Here is a 22,806-nt window from a genome sequence, read left to right on the forward strand (position 1 = left end):
ACTGATTGTCAGATTCATAACAATACATTCTACTGAAATTCTATAACTTTCATTTTGATACGCGAATTAGTAAATTAATTAACTAATTTACTAATTTCAATTGTTTTCCACAAAACATATACTTTGATTCATTGAGAATAGAGGCAACATCTAGTAGAGAATATGTTATAGCAGTAGAAATATGGATTCAGTACTTTATATACTAACCCAGAAAAAATGAGGACTAGACACTTGGGTCTTGAACCCCCAATCTCCAAAGAATCTTCAGTCCCACTCATGCCTTAACGACCACAGCCACTGTACCTTCCCGCTCATATGGCGAAACCATTCAATCCAATAAGTATTGCTACCTAAATCTAACAACACCGATTGCACTTGATCCCGTTCCGTACACGTAATGCTGAAACGTCCTCCTGCAAAGTCGCTCGTTCACCAGGTTCTCCAATGAACAGGATCCCAGCAAATGGGAGCAGAGAGCAACGAGCATCACTTTGCAGAGAGAAACGTTCCGTCACGGAGATCGTTGCGAGCGCGAGGACGGTAGTCTAGGAACCAACAGACACCCCACGATACCGAGCAGTCTAGACTGCGGATTTTCTGCAATTATAGCCTCTATGGCCCTGTGAAATACAACAAAAAGAGAGCAAAAAATATTTCATTAGATGCAACGAGGGTATCTATTTTAATCTCAATCCAATGAAATGAATAAGAGGCGACAGAAATTCCTATACAGACTCTCCTCGATTATTGTCTGGCTTCTTCTACACGATTATTGTCCAGGCATTATCCCCACCACTGGGGTCGGGGGGCGTGGAACCTGTCAAGCGCATATTTTGTTGCTCGGGCTTCGGGTAAAAAAGGAATTTACAAGGCTCTGAAACATTTCTCCCTATAAGATTATTGTCCCGGGGCGGACCTGAGTTCGGGACAATAATCGAGACGAGTCTGTATTTGCTCTTGTCATTGTAAATTACTTGAAAAAATGTCATTTTGCATAAAGATCCGCAGTCTACCGAGCGCACACGGTTCCCCAGGATTCGGGGGAAACGTGTGTCGAGGAACACTTTTGCCAGGCCACGCCTGATCGGCAGTGACTATGTTTCGCGGAGATTTCGACGATGGGACAGGACGACGCGCGCGCGTTTTTTTTACCCTGTTCCGCGGCTATCTTCGAACGCTCTTCGTCGTTTCTGGTTCACGCGTACGCGGCGTCGTTTGCAGCACACGCGCAGATTGGTGTAAGAGAGAACACCGGGCCAATTTTTAGCGACTAAGGGTTCGTTTATGTCGGAGCTGCGATAAACGATCGGAGCGGTGATAGGAGCAAAGCGTAGAAATATAATCTATTGTTTTATAATGGAAGTGTTTTTATTGGAGTAGCCAGCAGAGCTTGCTATATGTACGATGAACGATAAAAGCGATGAGAAACAAATATTTCTTTTTCTTCGCTGTTATCGCAGCTCCCACATACCCTAAGAAGATTGACTAGTGAATGAAACACGCGCGTGAACGCATTCGCAGCAAGCACTTGTTTGGATTCTTCTGTAGCTAGATCATAGACATATAAGAATAGACTGCGCATCTCTCTGAAAACCGGCATCCCAAGTTTAGGAAGGGGTATAGTAATATCTCGATGAGTGCGACGTACTCGGGCCCACTTCGGAGCATTCGTGGCAAGACGGAAAGGTTTTCAGCTCATCATAAATTTGCTTTTTTTGCCCGAAATCGAGGTTCTACTTAGCTTCTGTTTACTCCGTTTCGATTGGTTCAAAAGGGAGACTCAATGGCGGGAATGACGCTGTTGTTTGTGTCGCATTCATCGAGGAATCACTGTAGATAGCTTTCAGAGGACTTGAGATCTCTTTTTAAATCTAAGTGGTGAGGAGTGAGGTTCTGAGGGTCTGGGTTTTGAGTGGTTGACTCAGATATGTTAGAAAGAGATAGCAAGGCCTCTGAAAACAACCCGTCTCTTTCTAAAGTTGGGACTTCGGCCCAGGCTCAATTAATGGCAAGTTCCACAAAATCTCTATACATTTCACTAAACTCATTTTCCCTTTGAATGGAACAGCACAATAATTAAGCGAAGTCTGTGAAACATCCATTGAGTGAGACTTAACAGATCATCTGTTCTCACTGAAAGTCACGCAGTTATGTCCCAACGTGCTCTATCTTCAACTTACCCAGAGAATAAATACAAATCCCATAAACTTCCCGAACGCAGGAAATTAAAACTCGAACATCTACATGAGTGCCCAGCTACAGATTACGCACAGTATTATTATTCGTACAGTAGACTCGCGTTAAAGTAGCGATAGGAACGTCCCAGGTCACACGCGTGACTCGCAAACGTGCGCATACCCCACTATCAATCGCCATCTTTAACGAAAGTTCTGATCCAATTGGTAATTCGACCGAACTACCACGCGATCCTGGGTGCCAATTGGCTCACGTTAAAGTAGCGTGTCCAAGAAAAACCCGTCTCGAGAGCCCAGCACCGTTACATTAACGCGAGTCTACTGTATCCTGCGAACGCGTCAACACATAGACGTTCCTTACTCAGTATCTTCAGATCCTCAATCATCATTAGACCCTGTAGACCCTAATGTAACCGTATTGAACACAAGAGCGTATTTAAAAGTTCTCTGTACAGTCCGCGGCACAATTCCCTGGAAGCGTTTCGTCGCGAACGATTGCCCATTCGAATTCTTCCAGCGTTCGATTCTGAACATTCTTGACGCATCGGGGATTAGAAGTATCCCTCCCTGTCCTTTGGCGCGCTAGAGATCAGCTCCCGCCGTTTCCATACCGGTTGTGCGCCTGCGCGTTGACTCTGACCGCCGCCCACAGAGGACGAAGAGGACATCGTCACGGACGACGGGGACGTGACTGTCATAGCGGTTTTACCAGCCAGGGTGTCGGAGTCGGGGATATGACGCGTCTGATGCCTCGAGTCCGTGTAACGCCTCTTTGTGTACTTCTTGCTCTCGGTGGAGCTCGCCGAGGAACTGGTCTTGCCCTGGGAGACCGCGATACCGGTGTCTGGCCGCGAGATGTGCAACATCCTCTCGATGTCTGCGGTTTTCGACCTGGAAAGAGAGATCTTTGCTCGATGAAATTGTTTATGATGGAGATTATGGAATAATTATTCGTCATGGTGTTAAAGATTGTTATGGGTAGTCTTGTTTATGAGGTATTTTATGGAGATTATACTGGGTGTCCCAAAATAGTTGTAAGTCCTTGAAAGGAGTGATATCTCAGGTGATTTGAAACAACTTTTTCCTCAAGCGAAAATGTTCTCAGAGGCTTTGTTATTCGTACTTGTACCAGTTGTATCCTTATGGAATCAACATATTTGCAAATATTTATAAACTCCCTCTGGCCCATTAAATTTTCGATGATTCGCTTAAGTTTCCATTCACGTATATTACTATTCTCAATCAATGATACATCATTCGAAAACTTAGTTATTGCATAATAAATCCTTATTGATAACCGTTTCAGAATGTATCTTGTCAATAAACATCAATCATTCGAATTCAAGAATTGCAAGGGTACGAATACTTCCGTGACTCGCTGCATATCGAAACTTATAATTTTCGTATCTCTTCCAGAAACACGAAAAAAAAAAAAACCATTAAAAGTCACCTACCCAAATTACGGAACAATCAACGTTGAACTATTTATCCTCATAATGAACGCTTCACTCTGAATTTAAAATCATACAATCATATAAATATCAACATTACAAACTCTGAAAACAGTCTTCCCCAAGAAACAACATAATTCAACATTAGGTAAATCGTATCAGACGACCCAACCCTCGAATAACTAGGTGAAAGCACGCCAGTACGTTGCTCTACATTCGTCAGGGTTATCGAACCGTTCCGACTCGTCTGTCACGAAATACCACAGCTCGGAGGTTTCACCTAAATTCCCATGAATCGTAGCAGTCGGTATAACTCGCATAGTCGGGACGACAAGGATTCTCACCTGAGGACCGCGCCACCGATGCTTGTGATGCTCGGCGTGTACGGCGCCGCTGAGCTCCTCGACGGCTCCTGATTATTCGACCTGGTCACTTGGCGAACCTCGCTCGAGGTCGTGAACGAAACCCTCTGGAGAACAGCCTGTTGGTCGGGTATGTAGGAAACTGCAGTCGCCGCGCTGTCCGGACTCGCTGGCGGCGAGGAGGCCCAAGATGGCGGCGAACTCGGGGCCTGGTCGCCGGACAACGTGGCGGACGAGCCCACTGCGCTATCGCTACCGTGCCTTCCTCCTTGAAATGAAAGGTAACGGGTCGATTAGGAGACAGTTCTTATGCAGAGGTTATGGGAAGTATTTACTTCTGATTTTCATGAGTTTTTAATATGTTGGGCCACCGTTTGTAAAAAAGTTATTATAAAAAAAAAAGTTAGTATCGTATTTTAGTAGTATTGATAAATAAGATGTACTTGATCTTGACATATGTTATCAAGATCTGGCTTAGGTACACCTCCTGAGTGACCTTCAGAATGTTTCAGTTATCAAATGTTTATTATGAAAGTTATTAACAGAACAATTATACCTTTTACCTGAACTACCTCTAACCAACTCTGATTAATTTTATTTCTTGGTTGGTTATTAATATTTTGTTTTCTAATCATTTGAAATCACTCGTAGAAATAATTGTACAATTGTTCTTCAAAATTATATTAGATGACTAGGTCTGAGTTTGGTTTATTGACATTTTCCTAACGAGAAAAATATCAAAATAATTCATTTCTCGACATTATTGAAAATAAAGCTTCGAAATAAATTATTCCAAATAGTTATTTCTTATTTGCATTTCAAATAACATTTGTCTAGATGTATAAGAAGGCCCAACGAACCTTCGCTGCAACCGGATGTCGATCGTTGCCTCTGTCTTCTAGGCGGTGCACTGGGTTGCTTCGGCGCCTCCTCGATGTAAGGAATGTCCGGATCGTCGAGGTTCAACGTGAACGCTCCGGACATCGGTATGGTGAGGCTGGCGGTGATCACCATGGGCGACGACCTTCTCCGAGGATCCCCTGGATCCTCGCTGGATCCACTATCCACGCTGTTACTCCTGCCCTCTTCCTTTCGTCGGCTACCGGGCCTTTTTGACCGCCTCGGTCTTGGGCCTATGTCTCCGCCTATGCCGGCCGTTTGGTGAAGGCATTGCTCTCGCGTCCACACCTGTAACATTGAAATTCAGACTTTGACGTCGTGACAAATATATGTCAGAAACTCCCTACCGATGCTTCGATTTTTAAGAGGAAGTGTATTCCTCAGAGATTTTAGGCTAAGTGCGGCCCAACACAGTCCTCTAACCAGAAGGCAGCCCTTGATTTGTTCTCAAAATTAGCAATACTCTAACTATTAAGAAAATAATTAGCAGTGGTAAGCTTCGAAAAGATAAATATTTTTCCAGATGAATTGGAACCACAAAACTTTGTATGTAACTCTTTTTCGATGTCTTTTCTATGGTTCCAACTCTGTGGAAGTGTTATGGATCCTGTTCGGACGACGAACGCGTCCAGATAGGCGACTTTGACGTCACGGCAATATCGCGAATGGCCGATGGATATGAGATTCCGTCTGGATCGGTTACCTTTCTGGTCGACGTGGTCGTCCCAGCAGTGGTCGTTGTCGACGTCGTCAGAGTCTCCTCGACCGAAAAGGTTTCGGCTTCGCTGCACGGATCCCCCTCGTCACCGCATTGCCTGCGAGAAAAATGCTCTGTCAACTCCTTTTCCTCCCCTAACTTTTCTTCGTCGTGACGGGATTCGATTAAGAAACTTCACTAGCTCTCAACCCTTCCACTCTTACTTTCTTCTTCCACGATAATTACGTAAATAGTATTTTCATTACATCAGATTTAACAGTAAAACTGGACTTTAATTACTTGGGCCATTTATAAGTTCTCAGAGTGGAGTAGAAAGGAAACTTTTATTGTTTCTTAAGGAAATTTCTATTTTTTAATATTATCCCCTTTAACATCAATACACTTGGATCAATGATATTATTATTTTATAGACAAATGTTTTAAGTACTTTTGAGAAAGTTGCATAAGGATTCGTTGTTGGTCAATTGGTGGGAAACAGCGTTATTAGGTAAAATGAAAATCTTTGGCGAACTAAAAATTTGAAAATTACTGATGTCATCTATATACCTCATTCCGAGAACTTTTTAAATAATCCACGCACATAATCTGATAGAAACGCGCAGGTTATTTTTCCCACGTGTATTCTTTTGCTTAATTGTCAGTTTCAACAAATTTCTTTTGTCTCGTAGGAGAAAGATGAATCAGTTGATCGGGTAGTGGACCAGAAATCGAAGTGGGGTCTCTTTCGTCTTCCGGATAGAAGAACCTCCGAGGTTCTTTTATTATTTCATAATGAACAATATATTAATATGTACAAATAATAATATATATTAAATAATCAAAAACCTAATGTTACTATTTTACTAAGTAGATAAACTGAATTAGAAGTAAAATATTTTAGGATTATTACTTTCAGCTACTCTGTACTGACAAGGGAAGGACCCTAACTGTACCACTTCGATTTTAATGATCTTTTGTAGCATGATAGAATACATATTTCTAATGATATGTGGAAACATTAGCCATAGTTACTTGATAGTTTTCAGGATATAATTAATTAAAGTTACATATCTAATTATATATTACGTACTATGAATATAGTATATAGGCTTGTTACGTGAAAATTAATTAGTACAAAAAAATTAATTTTTTGCAATAATATCAGAAACAAACACCTATATTCATAGTACATATAAAACTAGGTATATAACCTTCAATTAATTATACCTTCAAAACTATCAAGTAACTACGGCTAACATTTCATACATATCATTAGAAATCAGAGATGGGCAAATTCCTTATCTAGATAAAATGTTTCGAATAACGAATAAAAGATGAAAAAAATATTTCGTCATTTTTACTTGATCGAACGTGGTAATTCCAATTTTTATTATAAAATAATATTTTTTCTCGAATGAGTGGACACTTTGCAAACAATTATTTAATCTCATGAACTGTTTGAAGGTCAGGATGCCGATCTTAAATACTGCTACTTCTCACTATGTATTATTCGAATAAAATTGTGCCCATCTCTGTTAGAAATATGTGTTCATCCTACAAAACCTCGATAAAATCAAAGTGGTACAGTTGGAGTCCTTCCCTTGTAAGAGCCTCAAAGACTGTTCTCCAATTTTATCCCGATAAACTTTACGAGTTTACAAAGATACAATTTTAATATCGTAAAAAGCTGAACGTTACAATACGATAAAATAAAAGATTCACTAAATTGTAAGAATAAAAAAAGTACGGAAAATTGGAGCTGAAACTTGAACCCTTGAAATCGGAGCAAAGTCTAAGGAAGAAGATTGTACGAGATCGAAGAACGGGGATAAAGGGGAAGATCCTCGTAAATTACTCACTCTTCGGCGCGTCGGGAGAGGGCGAGATCCAATTCGACTGGGTGGGTGTCCATCATGTGCAGGTATACCTCGTCCAGAAGGGCGGCCGGCACCGTGAACAACGTCGCAGCGTGTTCCAGAAGCGCTCTGACCACATTTATCACGTCTATCCTCTCCTCTGCCCTCTCGGCGGACACCTCCGACCTCTGACCGGGCTTCACGCAGTGAAGAATGTTCGGGGCGAATACCTTGACGCAGAAATTTTCTCAGATGAACAAATTGTTTGCAAACAGATCGAAAATGGTTGTCCAATATGAATAAAGGCTTCCACAAAACAACGCGAAATATTCGCAGCGTCAGCGAATATTTCGCGGCGATAGATTTTTTATAGATAAATTTTTCGCGTTGGTGTGAACAGTCTTATAAGATGGCATGCATTTTAAACTGTTGCGAATCGATCGCTACCGCTGCGAATATTTAATAATTGCGGGATAGAAAATGATTGTCGCATGATAAATTGGGCGTGATGCGTAAATGAGGTGTGCTTAATTTAGGATGAGTTTCCTGTGTTTGTTTAGACGGAATTTCGGGTGATAGGGAATTCTTCCAATGCAGTTTGAGAATGAAAGATGTAAAATTCGAGTGTGTCTTGTATGCGTGAATGCTTAAGGGAAGAAGTTGAAATAAAAGACACATGGTTTCCGGTTATTCGATGAGTTATTACTGACGAGGCAACATCGCCAGAGTAGAAACAGTTTCTTTTCTTTTTCTTTTCGTTTAAACTGGCATGAATTTGTCGAGAATTAGATATTATAGTATTTTTTGTTTTGATTAAAAAAAAGTTTTAAGCAGGGAGCTTGGTGTAACGGGGCTAAAAATGACGGAATTTTGGGGAGTTTCTTGTGAAGAAATTAGTAAATCAATCTCTTAGAAAAATCTGCGAAATTATTAACGATAAATTAATGCTTGAAAGTACAGTCGTCAAGAAAATCGTAAGGCAAGGGTTTAACTCGAAGAAAAGTGATGGTACACGGGAGTGGAGACTCACCGTGGCTAAATTGGTCGTGTCCATTTTGTTCCCAGGCATCCATTCACCAGTCTCGCTCTTCTGATCCTCGCTGTTCGCCGCGACCACGCTCAGAAAGTTCAAAAGCGCCCATAACGTCTCGCGGTTCGGCGTGGGCAGCAGCTGAATGAGATGCTGAAGAGCTTCTTGCTGGAGTCGCCTGTTCCGGATCTCTGCGAGAAATTCGACCCTTTCAGCGCCGAGTGGCTCGTGCGTCAATTATCGGGATTAAAGAGAACGGGGTGTCGAACGAAACGATGAAATTCGCTCACAGAACGAGTAGATAAACGAAAATTAACGATGCAACTGTACGTAAACTTAAATTGTTGTTGCCATCGTATTTGATATACTGTTGCTACTCGACTGACGAATTTTATGCAGTTATAGTATACTCTGGTGTCTGTAATTTGAATATAGAATCGTTCCACGGGAAATCGAACAGTTTTTGGGATAACGTTTTGGATTCTATTCACACTTGAATATGTGTAGTCTGTAGTGATATATGTATGAACGTATCTTGAAGGATTTTTGGGAATTTCAAAAATTGATTTTACGGTTGTAACGTTTTTTCCATGAATCATAACTGTTGATCTAGCAAACTGGTCAAAATGAGCTTCATGGATGCTTACAGTGGAGACATAGGAGTACCTAATAAGAATTATTTTAATTAAAGAGGAATATGTCATTATTTGAAAATTTGAAAAAATGAGGTTGTGGTCCTATTAATGTACATAAAATTCATCACACTCGTAGATAAAATTCCATAGAAATTTAGTAGTATACCGATTTATACAAGATTTAATTCTCTTGTTGAAACGAGATTATTGTAATACCGCGAAGATTGAATCTCCATCCGAGAATATTAGTAAATCCTTTGCACGTGATCGCTTTGAACTGCTGATCTAGCTCGTCAGACGAGCTGTTCAACCTCTTTAACTTAAGAGGATTACTGGATGTAATTATAATTTTCATTCAGTATCATCTTACTCTGTGTATGGACGAAGGCTTGATAGAGGTCCCTGCAAAGCAGGGGGTCAGGTAAGTCACGAAGGAATTCCTTCAGGAGGGCTGCTACATCGTGGGGGCATTGATCGGGGCCGATTTTCGTCTCTCGACCGCAATCAAAGTCTTCCCGTAACTGAAACGACAATGTTTATTCCTGTAGAGTCAACTGAATGGTTATTCACTGTGAAATAATATCGATTAGAACCTTCATTACGAATAGTAATGAGTGACAACAATAATAATAGAAATATAATACATTAGTATGCCATAGAAACGTTATAAAAGCCAAAATCTTGCACTAATATTACGATGTACACTGGCCATTAAAATTTGCTGAAAATTTTGGTCATCCTCAAATGAAAAATAGTTATAGAAAATATTAGAAATCACCATTTCGTAGCCTGATGCTGCTAGCTTTTGAATCAGTAACTAAAAATTATGTTCGTTTAGTTTGGTATTTATTTTTTAAGATGAAACGCAGCAAACGAATGTTAAAAAATGTTCGTCAACTTTGAGAGGATGCTTGGGCGACACAAAATTTGTTCTTGTAAACCCAATGAATTTTAGTGGCACCTTAATTTTGATTAGCAGTGTATTAATACACTTATCGAAAATGAAGAAAGTGTAACAAGATACTACGAAATTGTTGAAAATCTAAAATAAACATATTTTACGAGATCTTAAAGCTCGATGGACATCATTCGTTTAAATATAAAGTAATAAAAAGTGCTCCAAAATATACAATTTCTAGGGAACATCATATTTTCTCCATACAGACCGGAGTCCTAATATTAATTAACAATAGTGTAAATCATAAAACATCGACACTATTCCAAAACTAGTTCCTTCGTTCCACAAATTTTGCGTATTCGTCTATAAAAATAGAATATCGTTGGTCCAAGTGTACAGACGATATTGAAAATAGAAACATTTGAACGATCTTGAAGTGAGATTTGAGTAGACGATATTGAAAATAGAAACATTTGAACGATCTCGAAGTGAGATTTGAGTAGACGATATTGAAAACAGAAATATTTGAATGATTTTGAAGTGAGATTTGAGTGGACGATATTAAAAATAGAAACATTTGAGCGATCTTGAAGTGAGATTTAAGTGGACGATAGTGAAAATAGAAACATTTGAAAACCGATGTGCCATTCCACTCCACACCGAGAAATTTTCAAACGATCCACGTATGGTCAACTGCTCAAGAGGAGACTTACCTGTCTGACTCTCTTCTTCGAAGGCGACACCCGGAACACTCCAAGCGTCCGAAGACCTGTGTTCTCCAGATGCCTGATGCACTGTCTGACTACACCTGGTACCGCGTCCCATTCCCCTGGAGGACCTCCTCCACCGCTGTCGCTTAGTTCCAGGACCCCGGAATCACTTCCAGTCAAGGCGCCTCCCTTCGACGACAACGATTCACACGAACCACCCTGGAAAACAATAATTACCACCCTTGAAACAACTACTCTCATTGGGTTACGATTGCCATATTATCACAAGTAGTCATGGAATCACGATAAATTGTTGAAATAACAGTGCTACACCTGCAACGGCGTTATTCCCACCATTGGGGGAATCCCCTTGTGGAACTGATCGGAATAAAGTGAACAGAAGTTAAATAGAGGCTCGGCTTCGGAAAAAAAAACTATTTTCATCATTTTTGATTTCTCACAACTAGGATACTGGACCAAAAAGTCGCAAAAATCGATATCGAGATCGAACGTCTCTTCACAAAAAGTGGTCTGCCGTGCTCACTGTAACTTCGTAACGGTTCATCTGAAATTAAAAATTCAGTAAGATTTATGTAATGGAATAACCAATCTTGTCCTTGCACGTGGAGTTTTTCGAAATATTGATTAGGAACAAAATCAGACGTTAGATGCAGTGTTTTTTAACAAAAACAAAGCAGACGTTTTCCTGAAAAAGTGCGATTTTCACCTAAAAAATCACTCGTTTTTGGTCAATAAAAAAAAAAGTATGGAACGAACAAAAGAATCCTTCGTTCAAGGACAAGTTTTTCTGATTTCAAATAAGGCGCAAAAGGCTTCACGTAAATCGACACAGTAGTTTTCGAGAAATATTGATCACCGATTTGAAAAATGTAGTTTCGAGAAAAACGCGTTTAAAGTTTCAAGTCAAGCTTACACTTATATAAAATGTTCATTTTTTAACGCCTGTAACTCTGTCATTTTTAATTGGATTACCTTGAAACTTGCACAGAATATTCTCGAGATGTTGTACTCAAAGAAAATGTAGAAAGTGAAAAATCGATTTTTTGAAAATTTGAAAAATGACTGAGCATGACCCCTTAAATCCCATAATAGTATTGGTACCGATCCCATCACTAGGAACGACGCACCCGAAACGCTGGTGGTCTGTCCCGTCTGACGGAATGTCTTGCAAAATTTCGGTATCCTTAATTAATCCCCCGGTTAAAATAGTCGCCATCTCATCGTCGTTCTATTCGCGTCCCCGTATCCGTGACGTCATCCTCGACTCGAGACACACGTGACGTCGTCACCCGGCGAATTCGAGGATGCAACGGGACGACGGTCCGCGTCGTTCATACCGAAATCGCCTTTAAACCGATCAATCGCGTCGGGCTATTTAAACGCGGATGGCCTTTCATCGCGACACCGGCCAAACACGTTCACCGCGAGGTTTATAAATAAAATTTCCACGTGCCTGTCGCGATGTAACTTCCGACGGTATGGAAGATCGATCGATTGTCGAGGTATCGAACGATTCATTGAATAGATCGTTGTTCGTTTCATTAACCGACCGTGGATACTTTTATATAAATTCATACCTGAACAGAGATAATTTGCGTCAGGTGTATACACAGTTATACAGGGTGAGGCACCAAACTTTGTCTCCTCGAATAACTTCCAAATTTTGTGTTGTATTGAAAATTATTGCTACATATGTTACATGGTATCAAGGGGGATATTGTGTGGTGTACATGATTCTCCTCGTTTAATTATTGTGCTGTTCGATTCAAAGGGAAAATAAGTTTAGGGAAACGTTTAGTGTCATAACATAACATGTGTTAGGCGTAAAAATATTATAGGTGTATTTGCAAGAAATTGAAGGTGACCTTGAAAAATCATGAAAAAAGAGTTGACGAAAAATTTGCTATAATCACGTTAAAGCTCTCTGTGAAGCAATTATCCCTATAAGGTTATTGTCATGGAGCAGAACCGAGTCCAGGACGATAATCGAAAACAGTCTGTAGTTGTCAAAATTGTTAATGTTGAACATTTTAAACAGTCACCTCTACGACAATTTGTATTTTGTTTACAGTAAACAAATGTCCCATAACCCGTGTACACAATATATTTCTGAGTACAAACTTTATAGAATTTACAATACAACATTTTGAATATAAAGAATAATTGCCAAACGATGAAAAGTATTCTTAATAAACATGAGTCGAAAGATTAATTTTTTAAAGTTATAAACAATTTTTCGCTTCGGTTAAAGGGACTTTCTCACTGACAAAAAATTGTACAAGTACTGTAAATAATTTCGCAACTAGGAAAAGATTAAATCATAAGGTAATCCATTATTTCTATATCGTACTGTATAGAAAAACTTGTAAGAAAACTAATAAAAATTCTAAAAAACCTTCTGTATCCTGGAAAAGAAGGAATGGATAAAGTAATCCATTGTACGATAGCTCCTGAAGGGAAGAAATCACTAGCTGTAACCGACACAAAAAAGTGATTTTATAACTTCGAAACTATTAATTCTTCGACCAATATTTATTACAAGACTCTTATTCATCATTTAGCGAGTATTATCTACCCAGGAAGGTATGAACCCTTTTTTTTCTCACCCTGTATAGGTATATATAGCATCAGAATACGCACGAGACGTCACTGTAAATCTTTTCAACGATCCATCGTATTGCCCCTCCTACTCGCGTACATATACGAAGCGTTACGTTCGATTCCGTCGACGATCGGTTTACCGGAAGTCGAGGGTGGCATTGTCGTGGCGAGCGTCGCAACAAATCGACGTTGTATCCATAGAGCATGAATCACCCGTCTCGATTTCACGAACGGTCGATCTATTTCTAGGTGAAAAGCTGATGAAAATTCTCCACCCACCCGTACGAAATTTCCCGGTTCGTTTTGTAAATTCGATAGGAGATTTAAATCGCGTATTTTCGCAACTGGGTAAACTGCCCGCGAATCAAGCGGAATGTTCAATTATCGACTGGTTCTATAGGGTGTTCGTATGTGAATCGTACGATAAAAAGATGATTCTACACGTAAAAATGATTATTTATGGTCAGAGTTATTTATTAGGTGTACCAATAGTAAGTATATCAAATAATAATATAATGCCAGTAGTATTTACAAGTAATCCACTATGACTTGACGAGATTAGTACTAGTCTATATGAAACTGGAGGATTTATGGCGGATCTATAGAGGATGTATAGTGAAGTGATTAGTCGAAAACAGCTTTTTAGGGTAAAATATATCTACGGGTGATTATTGAAAATAGTATAAGTCGAAAAACCAAAAAAAAGTTTTATTTTCTCTCTTGTTTTATATTACATCGATTTATATTTCAATATTATGAAAGAATGTTCGAAACGAAAAATAGATGAGTTACACCATTTTCATAATCATCGGGACATATCGAATCGTAGTTTAAACAAATGGAGTACTTATTGGTACAATTAATACTACTAACTTATTAAATGGTGAAGAATAAATATACTCCCTATTAATTAAATAAATATAAATTAACATTGATTTAATGGGGTAATTTATTGATATTTCGTATTATACGAAACGAAAGTAATTTTAATCGGGAAAATTGTAATTTATGAGTTATAAAATATTAGCGAAGAATGAGGAATTTGAGTGGAAAAAATGTTAAACTATGGTGCCTTCGTGCAAAGGTAGGTACGTTTAAAATAAATGTTTACGGGGGTGAACAAATCACACCGAACGCGTCGTAAAGCGAAAAATCAATACGCAGAAGAGTAAAAGTTCAGAAATTAGATTAGACGGTGTAAATCAAGAGGCACAGATCGAATCCTCGAGTTTCTTAAAATAACGCACGAACGTGTTCGATGTTCTCGCGTGGCAAACGAGCGGCGGAAAAAAAGGACTCGTTTTCTCCGGCCAGGTGGCGCCGGTGCTTCCGAAACCAAAACATTTACTTCCGGTCGCGAAAAAGATTGCTCTTGGAAAAATAGAATCGAAGAAATAGCGTTAGATTACGACTAATTAAGAAACATCTTCTACATTCGTAAATCTCTAAGAGTAATTTAATAAATCTAGAAGAAGGGAAATTTAAAGTAATTTAGAGAAATTTAATAATATCCTAAAACACGTAAGAATTGAAAGAGACGTGGAGGAAAGATCTAATTCAAGGCTGGTGTAGTTTCTTAAATGAAATGTTATGGGTCATCCAGATGTATAAAGTAAACATTACACTGTTTTTTTTAAATCCAGTATGTTTGAACAAAACTGATCACTAGACTGCGGATTTTAAGAATGTATAGCATACGCGATGGTATAAAATTTAGTATATTAAACAGTTTAATGAACTTTAGCCTGCGATTTCTACTATATTTGAGATCTGATAGAACATTTAAGACAATAAAAAGAATTCTGTTTGTTTCTAGTTTATCCCCAAACACCATACCTTCAGTAGTACACAAACAACCACCAATTATAAGACGGTGAAAAAAAAAAAAATTTGTTTCGAACACCCTATATACAATAAAAATTTCTCGATCAATCAACATTCTCCGCATCCCACAGAAAAATGATCTTGGAACAGCCGATAATACTGTAAGCATTTCCCCGGCCAATCAACGGTTTCCACAACCCTACGCGGTGGAGGATCGAGGAACTTTTCCCCGATAAACGATCAAGGGCATCTGAGGGGGTGGTGGACGGTGACGTGACGGCCGCCCGTTAGCATTTAATTAGCGTGGAGCGTTAGTTAAATCCGGTAAGAGGATTTGGCAAACGGGCGTCGGAGCCCGTTGTGTGCGACGACGCGAAACACAGAATAAAACGGGGTGTTCGCCGGCGATGTGTACTGACGTACCCGTCAAAAAATAACCACTTGCGGCTCTGCTGACCGAGCACGCGCGCGCGCGCAAGTGGCCATCGATAAACGGGCGCGTCTTGGTCGCCCGATCCCGCGGACACTCTGACGCAATCGATGACGGCGTTTATGATCGCATTCGTGATCGTGAACGATGCCCGTCACGCGACTGTCCCTTTCGTCACGAGCTGGGCGCAATCGATTAATTTCATTGCAATTACATTGGAAATTTAATTAAAAAGTAATATCAATTACAATGTAATTAATACGTGCAGTTACATGCAATTAAAAACTGTAATGGAAATTAATTGAACTTCCGTGTAATTACTATTACAATGTAATTAAAAATTGCAATGAAAAGTAATTGAGCTTCCATGTAATTACTATTACAATGTAATTAAAAATTGCAATGAAAAGTAATTGAACTTCGATGTAATTACTATTACAATATAATTGCAAGACAATTACAATTCACAATTACAATGTGATTGCAAGACAATTACAATTCACAAATATAAATTAATTGCAAGACAATTATAATTCACAAATATAATGTAATTGCAAGACAATTACAATTCACAATTATAATGTGATTGCATGACAAATACAATTCACAATTACATTGTAATTACATTCTAATTGTGAATAGTAATTACAGTTACAATTACATTGTAGTTGAAGTTGCTCTCCAATTACATCTGGCAATTACATTGTAATTATAATTACTTTGCGATTACATTTGGCAATTACAATCGTAATCGAAGTTAGTGACAATCACAATTACAGAAAGTAAGTAATTTGTAATTGTCTTAACATTGTAATTGTAATTTAGATTACATTTTGCCCAACTCTGCTCGAAGGCTTGTTCAACATTTGACGTTGCTTCGATCGATGTTTCTACATTTTTTACGAACCGTCTCGCGACGATGAGGATACGAGCAGCGTGACTATGAAAATATGAATTCAACGTGCTTCGAACACATCAGGAGTATCCTAAATTTATTTCCAATTCTTTTATTGTATAAGTGACAACTGTTAGGTTTGTTCGACTCGTTTAGATCGTTCGGGTCGAATGAAAATGAACGAGAAGAAAATGAAGAGGAAAATATTATGGCGGCTGGATGGAGTCAAGGTCACACTTTTTTTAAGATCTCGAGATCAATGTTACGTGAGCAGGGACGAGGAAACGTCTTTTTGTCGCAATATCCCCGCGTTTCTGCAATCTTTAAAACACACGTCACTTTGTATATTTTTGAGAAACCATAGAAAAATGTAGATTGAATTCTCTTCTTTTCTTTTAATAAAAATCCAAACTTTTCTTATTTTTTCCTTAGTGCTAAAAATAAGTAGAAACAGAATGCAATGGACAGACGTGTTAGCAAAGTCAAATTCTAAATGCACGTGTGACCAGCAGATTTTCTATTTTGTAACAAAGTTTTCGAACTTTTAATTACTACTACAATTCATTCCTCTCATCTTTTTCCTCCTATATATAAATCTCTTTTCTCCTTTCATCTACTATTTAAAAACTGAGCCATTGTGTGGTAGTGATTTATTGTATTGCAGTGAGACCGCCATTGTAATACAAGTCTCGCCACTTTCCACCCCTATTTGAACCTACTTTATTTTATCACCGCCCATTTATAAACGGATCTTAAAATACGTCTCTGCAATGCAATTATCTATAAGTTACGAATACTTCAGAAACTACCAACATTATCAATACAGGTAACTCTTGTGTAATATAGATATTAAGTTCCATAGAAATGTCAGGTTATACACTGTGTGACAGAATTATAAATCAACCCACAAAATTTTCAATCTTTATGTGTTGTGGTTAAAATAAAAATTAATCACTTCTTTTCAGAATCTATCATTTTCTGGAGAAACATTTATTTCATTTAATTCTCAACATGATTACTGACATAGCAAACTTGGTTGCCGTTATGCCACATTTATACCACGCAGTGTATAAATCGCATTATGCGAGATTCGGATTATATAGAAAAAGTAAGGTTGTTTTAACTATTGTTTTGACTATTTGTCATAACCACTAACCACAAAAAAAAACAGCTTCCACAAAGCTCGAACAAGAATCTACTTCAACATACCCTCAAAACAAACAAAAATTATCTCATAGAAGTTCATTTCGCTAAAACACATCTTACTTCCAAAATTACATTTCTTATTTGTCATCGTACCCCTATCTGTCATAAATACTAACCACAAAAAAATGAAGCTTCCACAAAACTCGAAATCTTTTCCTCGACATACCCTCAAAACACACGAAAATTATCTCATAGAAGTTAATTTCGCTAAAACACACCTTACTTCCAAAATTACATTTCCTATTTGTCACCGTACCCCTATCTGTCATAAATTCTAACCGCAAAAAAATGAAGCTTCCACAAAACTCGAAATCTTTTCCTCGACATACCCTCAAGACACACGAAAATTATCTCATAGAAGTTAATTTCGCTAAAACAGATCTTACTTCCAAAATTACATTTCCTATTTGTCACCTTACCGCAATCTGTCATAAATACTAACCACAAAAAAAATGAAGCTTCCACAAAACTCGAAATCTTTTCCTCGGCATACCCTCAAAACACACGAAAATTATCTCATAGAAGTTCATTTCGCTAAAACACATCTTACTTCCAAAATTACATTTCCTATTTGTCACTGTACCCCTATCTGTCAGAAATACTAACCGCAAAAAACAAAACGAAGCTTCCACAAAACTCGACGTAGAATTTCTCTTTTCCCCTACCGTCGCCTCAAAGCTCACGAGAAATTTATACCTCATCCCGACGTTACAGAAAAAGTACAAATCACCTTTGCAACCGAGTATCTCTCGCGTCGTCGCTATGCTCGGCGTGTTTCATCTAAAAAAAAAAAAATAAAAAAACAGAAAGAAACGTAGTAAAGCACGACTACTATTCGTGTAATGTATCTATTTCCGCCGTGGTCAAAGTTTCGATCGGGACAGCCCGAGGGAGCCGCGTTTCGCGCGCAGATTAGTTAACGTCAATCTAAAACAGGTGACTCGTGGATGTCCGCACGGTGGGCACCACGTGGGCGTCCGTGGCCCGACTCCGTCGCTTTACGAGCCGCGGCTGCTCGAATAAAATTTTCGGCATTGTAAATCACCACCGAATCTTTTCTACTTTTTTTTTTTTTTCATCGTCGCTTTCCATGCCGTGGATCCGTGCTAGGAGAGACGATGGTCCAGAGCCCGCGAAAATAAACGTCGTTCGGCCACTTTGTTGCTCCACCCCGCCCGTCAGCCAAAAGAAAAAACTACGCCACGTGGACGGTTCCCGCGTTAATACGCCCCTTGGGACGCGAGGCCTTGAGAGATCGTGATTGTTTGCACAGGAGGGCGATTCTACGCGCGAAAACGAAAGGTGGAATAGAATTTTTTTATCGTACGAGGCGTTCGTTTCCGAGCATGTTGATGATGAAGATTAAACAAGCGTTTGAGTGTACTTTAAGCTGCATTCTAACTACTGCGTCTGCCCATTACTGGTTATTTCTACTTGTCTGAATTATAAAGACTGATCGATAAGACGGCGGATATTTATGAATGTAAGTGTGTAGTTTATGATTCTTTGAAATTAAGATGTTTTCAATGTAAATTGTGAAGTCAGGAGTAAAATTAGAAGATTCTATCTCCGCATATGAAGTTTGTTAGACGGAGAAGAATATAAACATTATACGCAAAAATTATGTCGGGCTGAAGTTTAATATTCTATTGGATTCTGGGGAATTGTGATGCTAATGTGTGTGCGAATTTGATTTCGTGAAAAAATATTGTGGCACTGAATCATCTACATGAATCTTGATTATACTGTAACCTTCTTATCTGTGTTTAACAGTTTTCAACACTCTTTATAGACCCATTCTAATACTTTTTAACCCTTTCAGACTCCTTTTAATCCTTTTTAACCCTTTTAGACTCCTTCTAATCCTTTTTAACCCTTTTAGACTCCTTTGAATAATTTTTAATCTTGTTTAACAGTACACCCCTTTTACCCCTTTAAACTTTTTTAAACCGCTTATTAACCCTTTTAAACCCTTTTAAATCCCCTTCCAACCCCCTTCTAAACCTTTTCAACCCTTTTCGACCCTTCTCAACCCTATTTAACACCTTGTAACACTCTGTAACCTCTGTAACGCTCAGTAACCCTCTGTAACCCTCTGTAACCCTCATTAACCCTCATTAACCCCCAGTAACCTTCATTAACCCTTTTCAATCATCGCTTATGCAGGACCGAAACGTTTTGCCCATCTAATCGGACAAACGGGAAGAAAACAATCCGCAATATCACGTTTCCATTCGTCATCTATTGTTTCACTGTTAACCGTGTCCGTCTCTGTCTTATTCGTCGGCATGTCCGACACAGTGCGAGGATCCAATCTACTTACCACATCGGTCTTGGCTGCCACGGTGGGCTCGATAAGGCTCGTGAAACTTGTCCTGCTCCCGTGTCTGCTGCTCCTCGACAGGCAGCCGATGTCGGCGACCTCGCCAGCGGCGATTCTAGCAATCCTGTCGTTCTCCAAACACTGTGACAGCGGTATGCCGAATACCAGGCCACCCGTTGAATCTGAAATACAGAAATCCAAGAGATACTCCTGGGTTTGCTTTACACGCAGCATACGTCCTGTAATATTCGATGATAAAAACAAATCACAAGAACGTGGATAACGTTAATATTATCGTTTCTTTTTTTTTTTTTTTCATTTAAAAAATGACTATTTACAGAAGCTATTAAATCTTGTAATTGCTGATATATTAGGGTTTTTAGAATAATTGCAACACGCTTGAATTCCAAGCAGCAAGCAATAATTCTAGTCCTCCAGACATTGACAAATAATACCGATAACGAGATACAATTTATTTTATTTATTTTTTTATTTATTTATTGATCTACGGGTATATAACCCTTTACTATAATCAGTCAATTGTAGGTATCAATGTGTTGTATAATCTATGCCTAAATGAGACTTGGGAACTAAAGAAGTCCAGCGATACACAGAATTTATTAACATTCATAATTATACGGTTTATGCAATTATATTGTCCATACTTCGTGCGGTGGGTCTCTTGAAGTAGTAGGTAGTATAATTACTTCTGGATGACGCTGACGTAATTAATTTAAAGCGAGATAAATGTTAATATTGTGATTATGGTATCGTAATACGATGGTACCATCGTACCACGTCTGGACTACATAATTGTATTTATCGGATCTGTAAATCTGTCAATTTTCCAGCATTCCAAAATTTTTTTCAGATAGCAACTGTACTCACTAACAGGATCGAAAATTATGTAACATGAATGTACCGTTACACGTTATCAACTACATTTCCTAATTACTTTATGTATTTTGTCACCAATGGGTGTAGACCCATAAATAAATTATTATTATTATTTACGCATCGACCTAATATGTAAATAATTCGCCGTTGAATAGACACTTGATCGTCACTATTCAGAATCACACAGATTCTAATTGAAATCATATTTTACCTAACTGATCTAACATTTTTTCAACATTTTCATGACTAGTTCCAAAGAAGAAGAAAATAAATAGACACAAAATAAAGTATCTATGGGAAGAAAGTTATTTCCCGTTGGAATTTAAGTGAGACGGCACGGGAAATGCGTTTCACGCGGGAGAAGGCACGTGTACAGGGGCTCACGTGGCACGAGCGTGGTCTAAAAGGAGGACGTCATTTAAGTGACGTCCCCCTCAAATGATCGAACATGTCAGAGTTTCGCGGGGCTTGGCTCCCCATCACCCTCTCTTTCTCTCCCTTTCTCTATCTCCCTCCTTCCACGTTAGCCGACCGTCCCGAAGCCAGCTAAAAACCGAAAGGCAACAAACCGTGTCTCTATACCGGTCCGATTATAGACCACAATCTGGGCCATCCCAGCCTCTCCAAACGAGCTCTCGTCATCGTGGAACGGTCGGCCACTCTCAGGAGACGACAATGGATCCGGAAAACCGAGAATTTTCCTGGAACTCTCGGAAATGTCAACTACTTTCTAGATACTTTCATTTTGCTACCTTCATCCTTCGTTCGAGATAAGAAAATTTCCCGGAAAATAATCTGTTCCATCGAAAATTTCTGTTCTCCCTTCGCCCTATCCCTTTATTTGAAACATGGTCTCTTGCGCTGGTTAGGATCACGGAAATAAAATTTTCGGTTTTTTATCGAACGTAATATTGGACGCGAGGATCCTGTGTAACCGAGGATTTGTGGACACGTGAAGATAACATGTGAGACTATTTAGGCACAGTGTTAGGAGTTCCATGTATCACAACCTGGTTACTTTTAAGTATGTTCAGATCTGCCTAACCTAGAGAAAGGCAAAGCCTTGTTTTCGGTCCCTTTATATACCGATTATGGACTATCGATTACCGATTACAGAATATAGATTACCGATTACCTATTACAGAATACCGATTACCAATGACCGATTATCGACTAATTTTAGCTATTTCCGATTCCTGATTACCGATTACCGATTACCGATCACCGATTACCGATTACCGATTACCGATTACCGATTACCGATTACCGACTAATTTGAACTATTTCCGATTCCTAACTACCGATTACAGAGTATCGAATACCGATTACCGATTACCGATTACCGATTACCGATTACCGAGTACCGATTACCGAGTACCAAGTACCAATTATTGATTACCGATTACCAATTACAAATTTTGTATTATTAATATCAAAATCCTAGTATCTAGAAAAAGGAAAGCCTCCGTCATACCTTGAAACTTGCGTGAAACGAATCGAATCACCTCCCTCTATATTAATGTAACCCTGTGTCACAAAGAACTTGAAGGAATAAGTATAAATAAGTAAACGAAAAAAACCAGTAGAAAGTGGTGAAAGAAGAAAATGGAACGGATCGAATTATGACACTACGTTTATCTAGACGCAGGATTTCGTGAAGTTCAAGAACGATGGATCGTTCGTTTCCGTGATTCCGCGAAGCTGTCGGAAAGCAGAGTGGCCAGAATGGCCTTACCGGCCAAACATGATTTGGCAAAAGACGAGCGTCAGCCGGGAAAATGTTTCATCGGATTTTCTAGAGTGTTCTTTGACGGTCGCGCGCCACCGCAGCGGATGCAAGTTTCTCGGGAAATGGAGAAGATTCGATCGGGCATT

General features: G+C 39.0%; 1 protein-coding gene across 1 annotated transcript in view; it reads right to left on the bottom strand.

Moving 5' to 3' along the window:
- Positions 1-2,660: 2,660 nt before the first annotated feature.
- The window catches only part of LOC107185833, a 36,582-nt gene continuing 16,436 nt past the window's right edge, over positions 2,661-22,806 (bottom strand). The window contains exons 5-13 of the mRNA XM_015573599.1: positions 20,035-20,216; positions 10,738-10,953; positions 9,497-9,647; positions 8,492-8,682; positions 7,465-7,691; positions 5,612-5,723; positions 4,869-5,196; positions 3,991-4,276; positions 2,661-3,086 (exon numbers count right to left, since the gene is read on the bottom strand). Of these exons, the coding sequence (XP_015429085.1) occupies positions 2,747-3,086; positions 3,991-4,276; positions 4,869-5,196; positions 5,612-5,723; positions 7,465-7,691; positions 8,492-8,682; positions 9,497-9,647; positions 10,738-10,953; positions 20,035-20,216 (2,033 nt within the window). The 3' untranslated portion in view covers positions 2,661-2,746. The remainder of the gene's footprint in view (positions 3,087-3,990; positions 4,277-4,868; positions 5,197-5,611; positions 5,724-7,464; positions 7,692-8,491; positions 8,683-9,496; positions 9,648-10,737; positions 10,954-20,034; positions 20,217-22,806) is intronic.

This window comes from Dufourea novaeangliae, unplaced genomic scaffold, assembly GCF_001272555.1.
Source record: "Dufourea novaeangliae isolate 0120121106 unplaced genomic scaffold, ASM127255v1 scaffold56, whole genome shotgun sequence".
In the NCBI taxonomy this organism is placed as follows: domain Eukaryota; kingdom Metazoa; phylum Arthropoda; class Insecta; order Hymenoptera; family Halictidae; genus Dufourea; species Dufourea novaeangliae.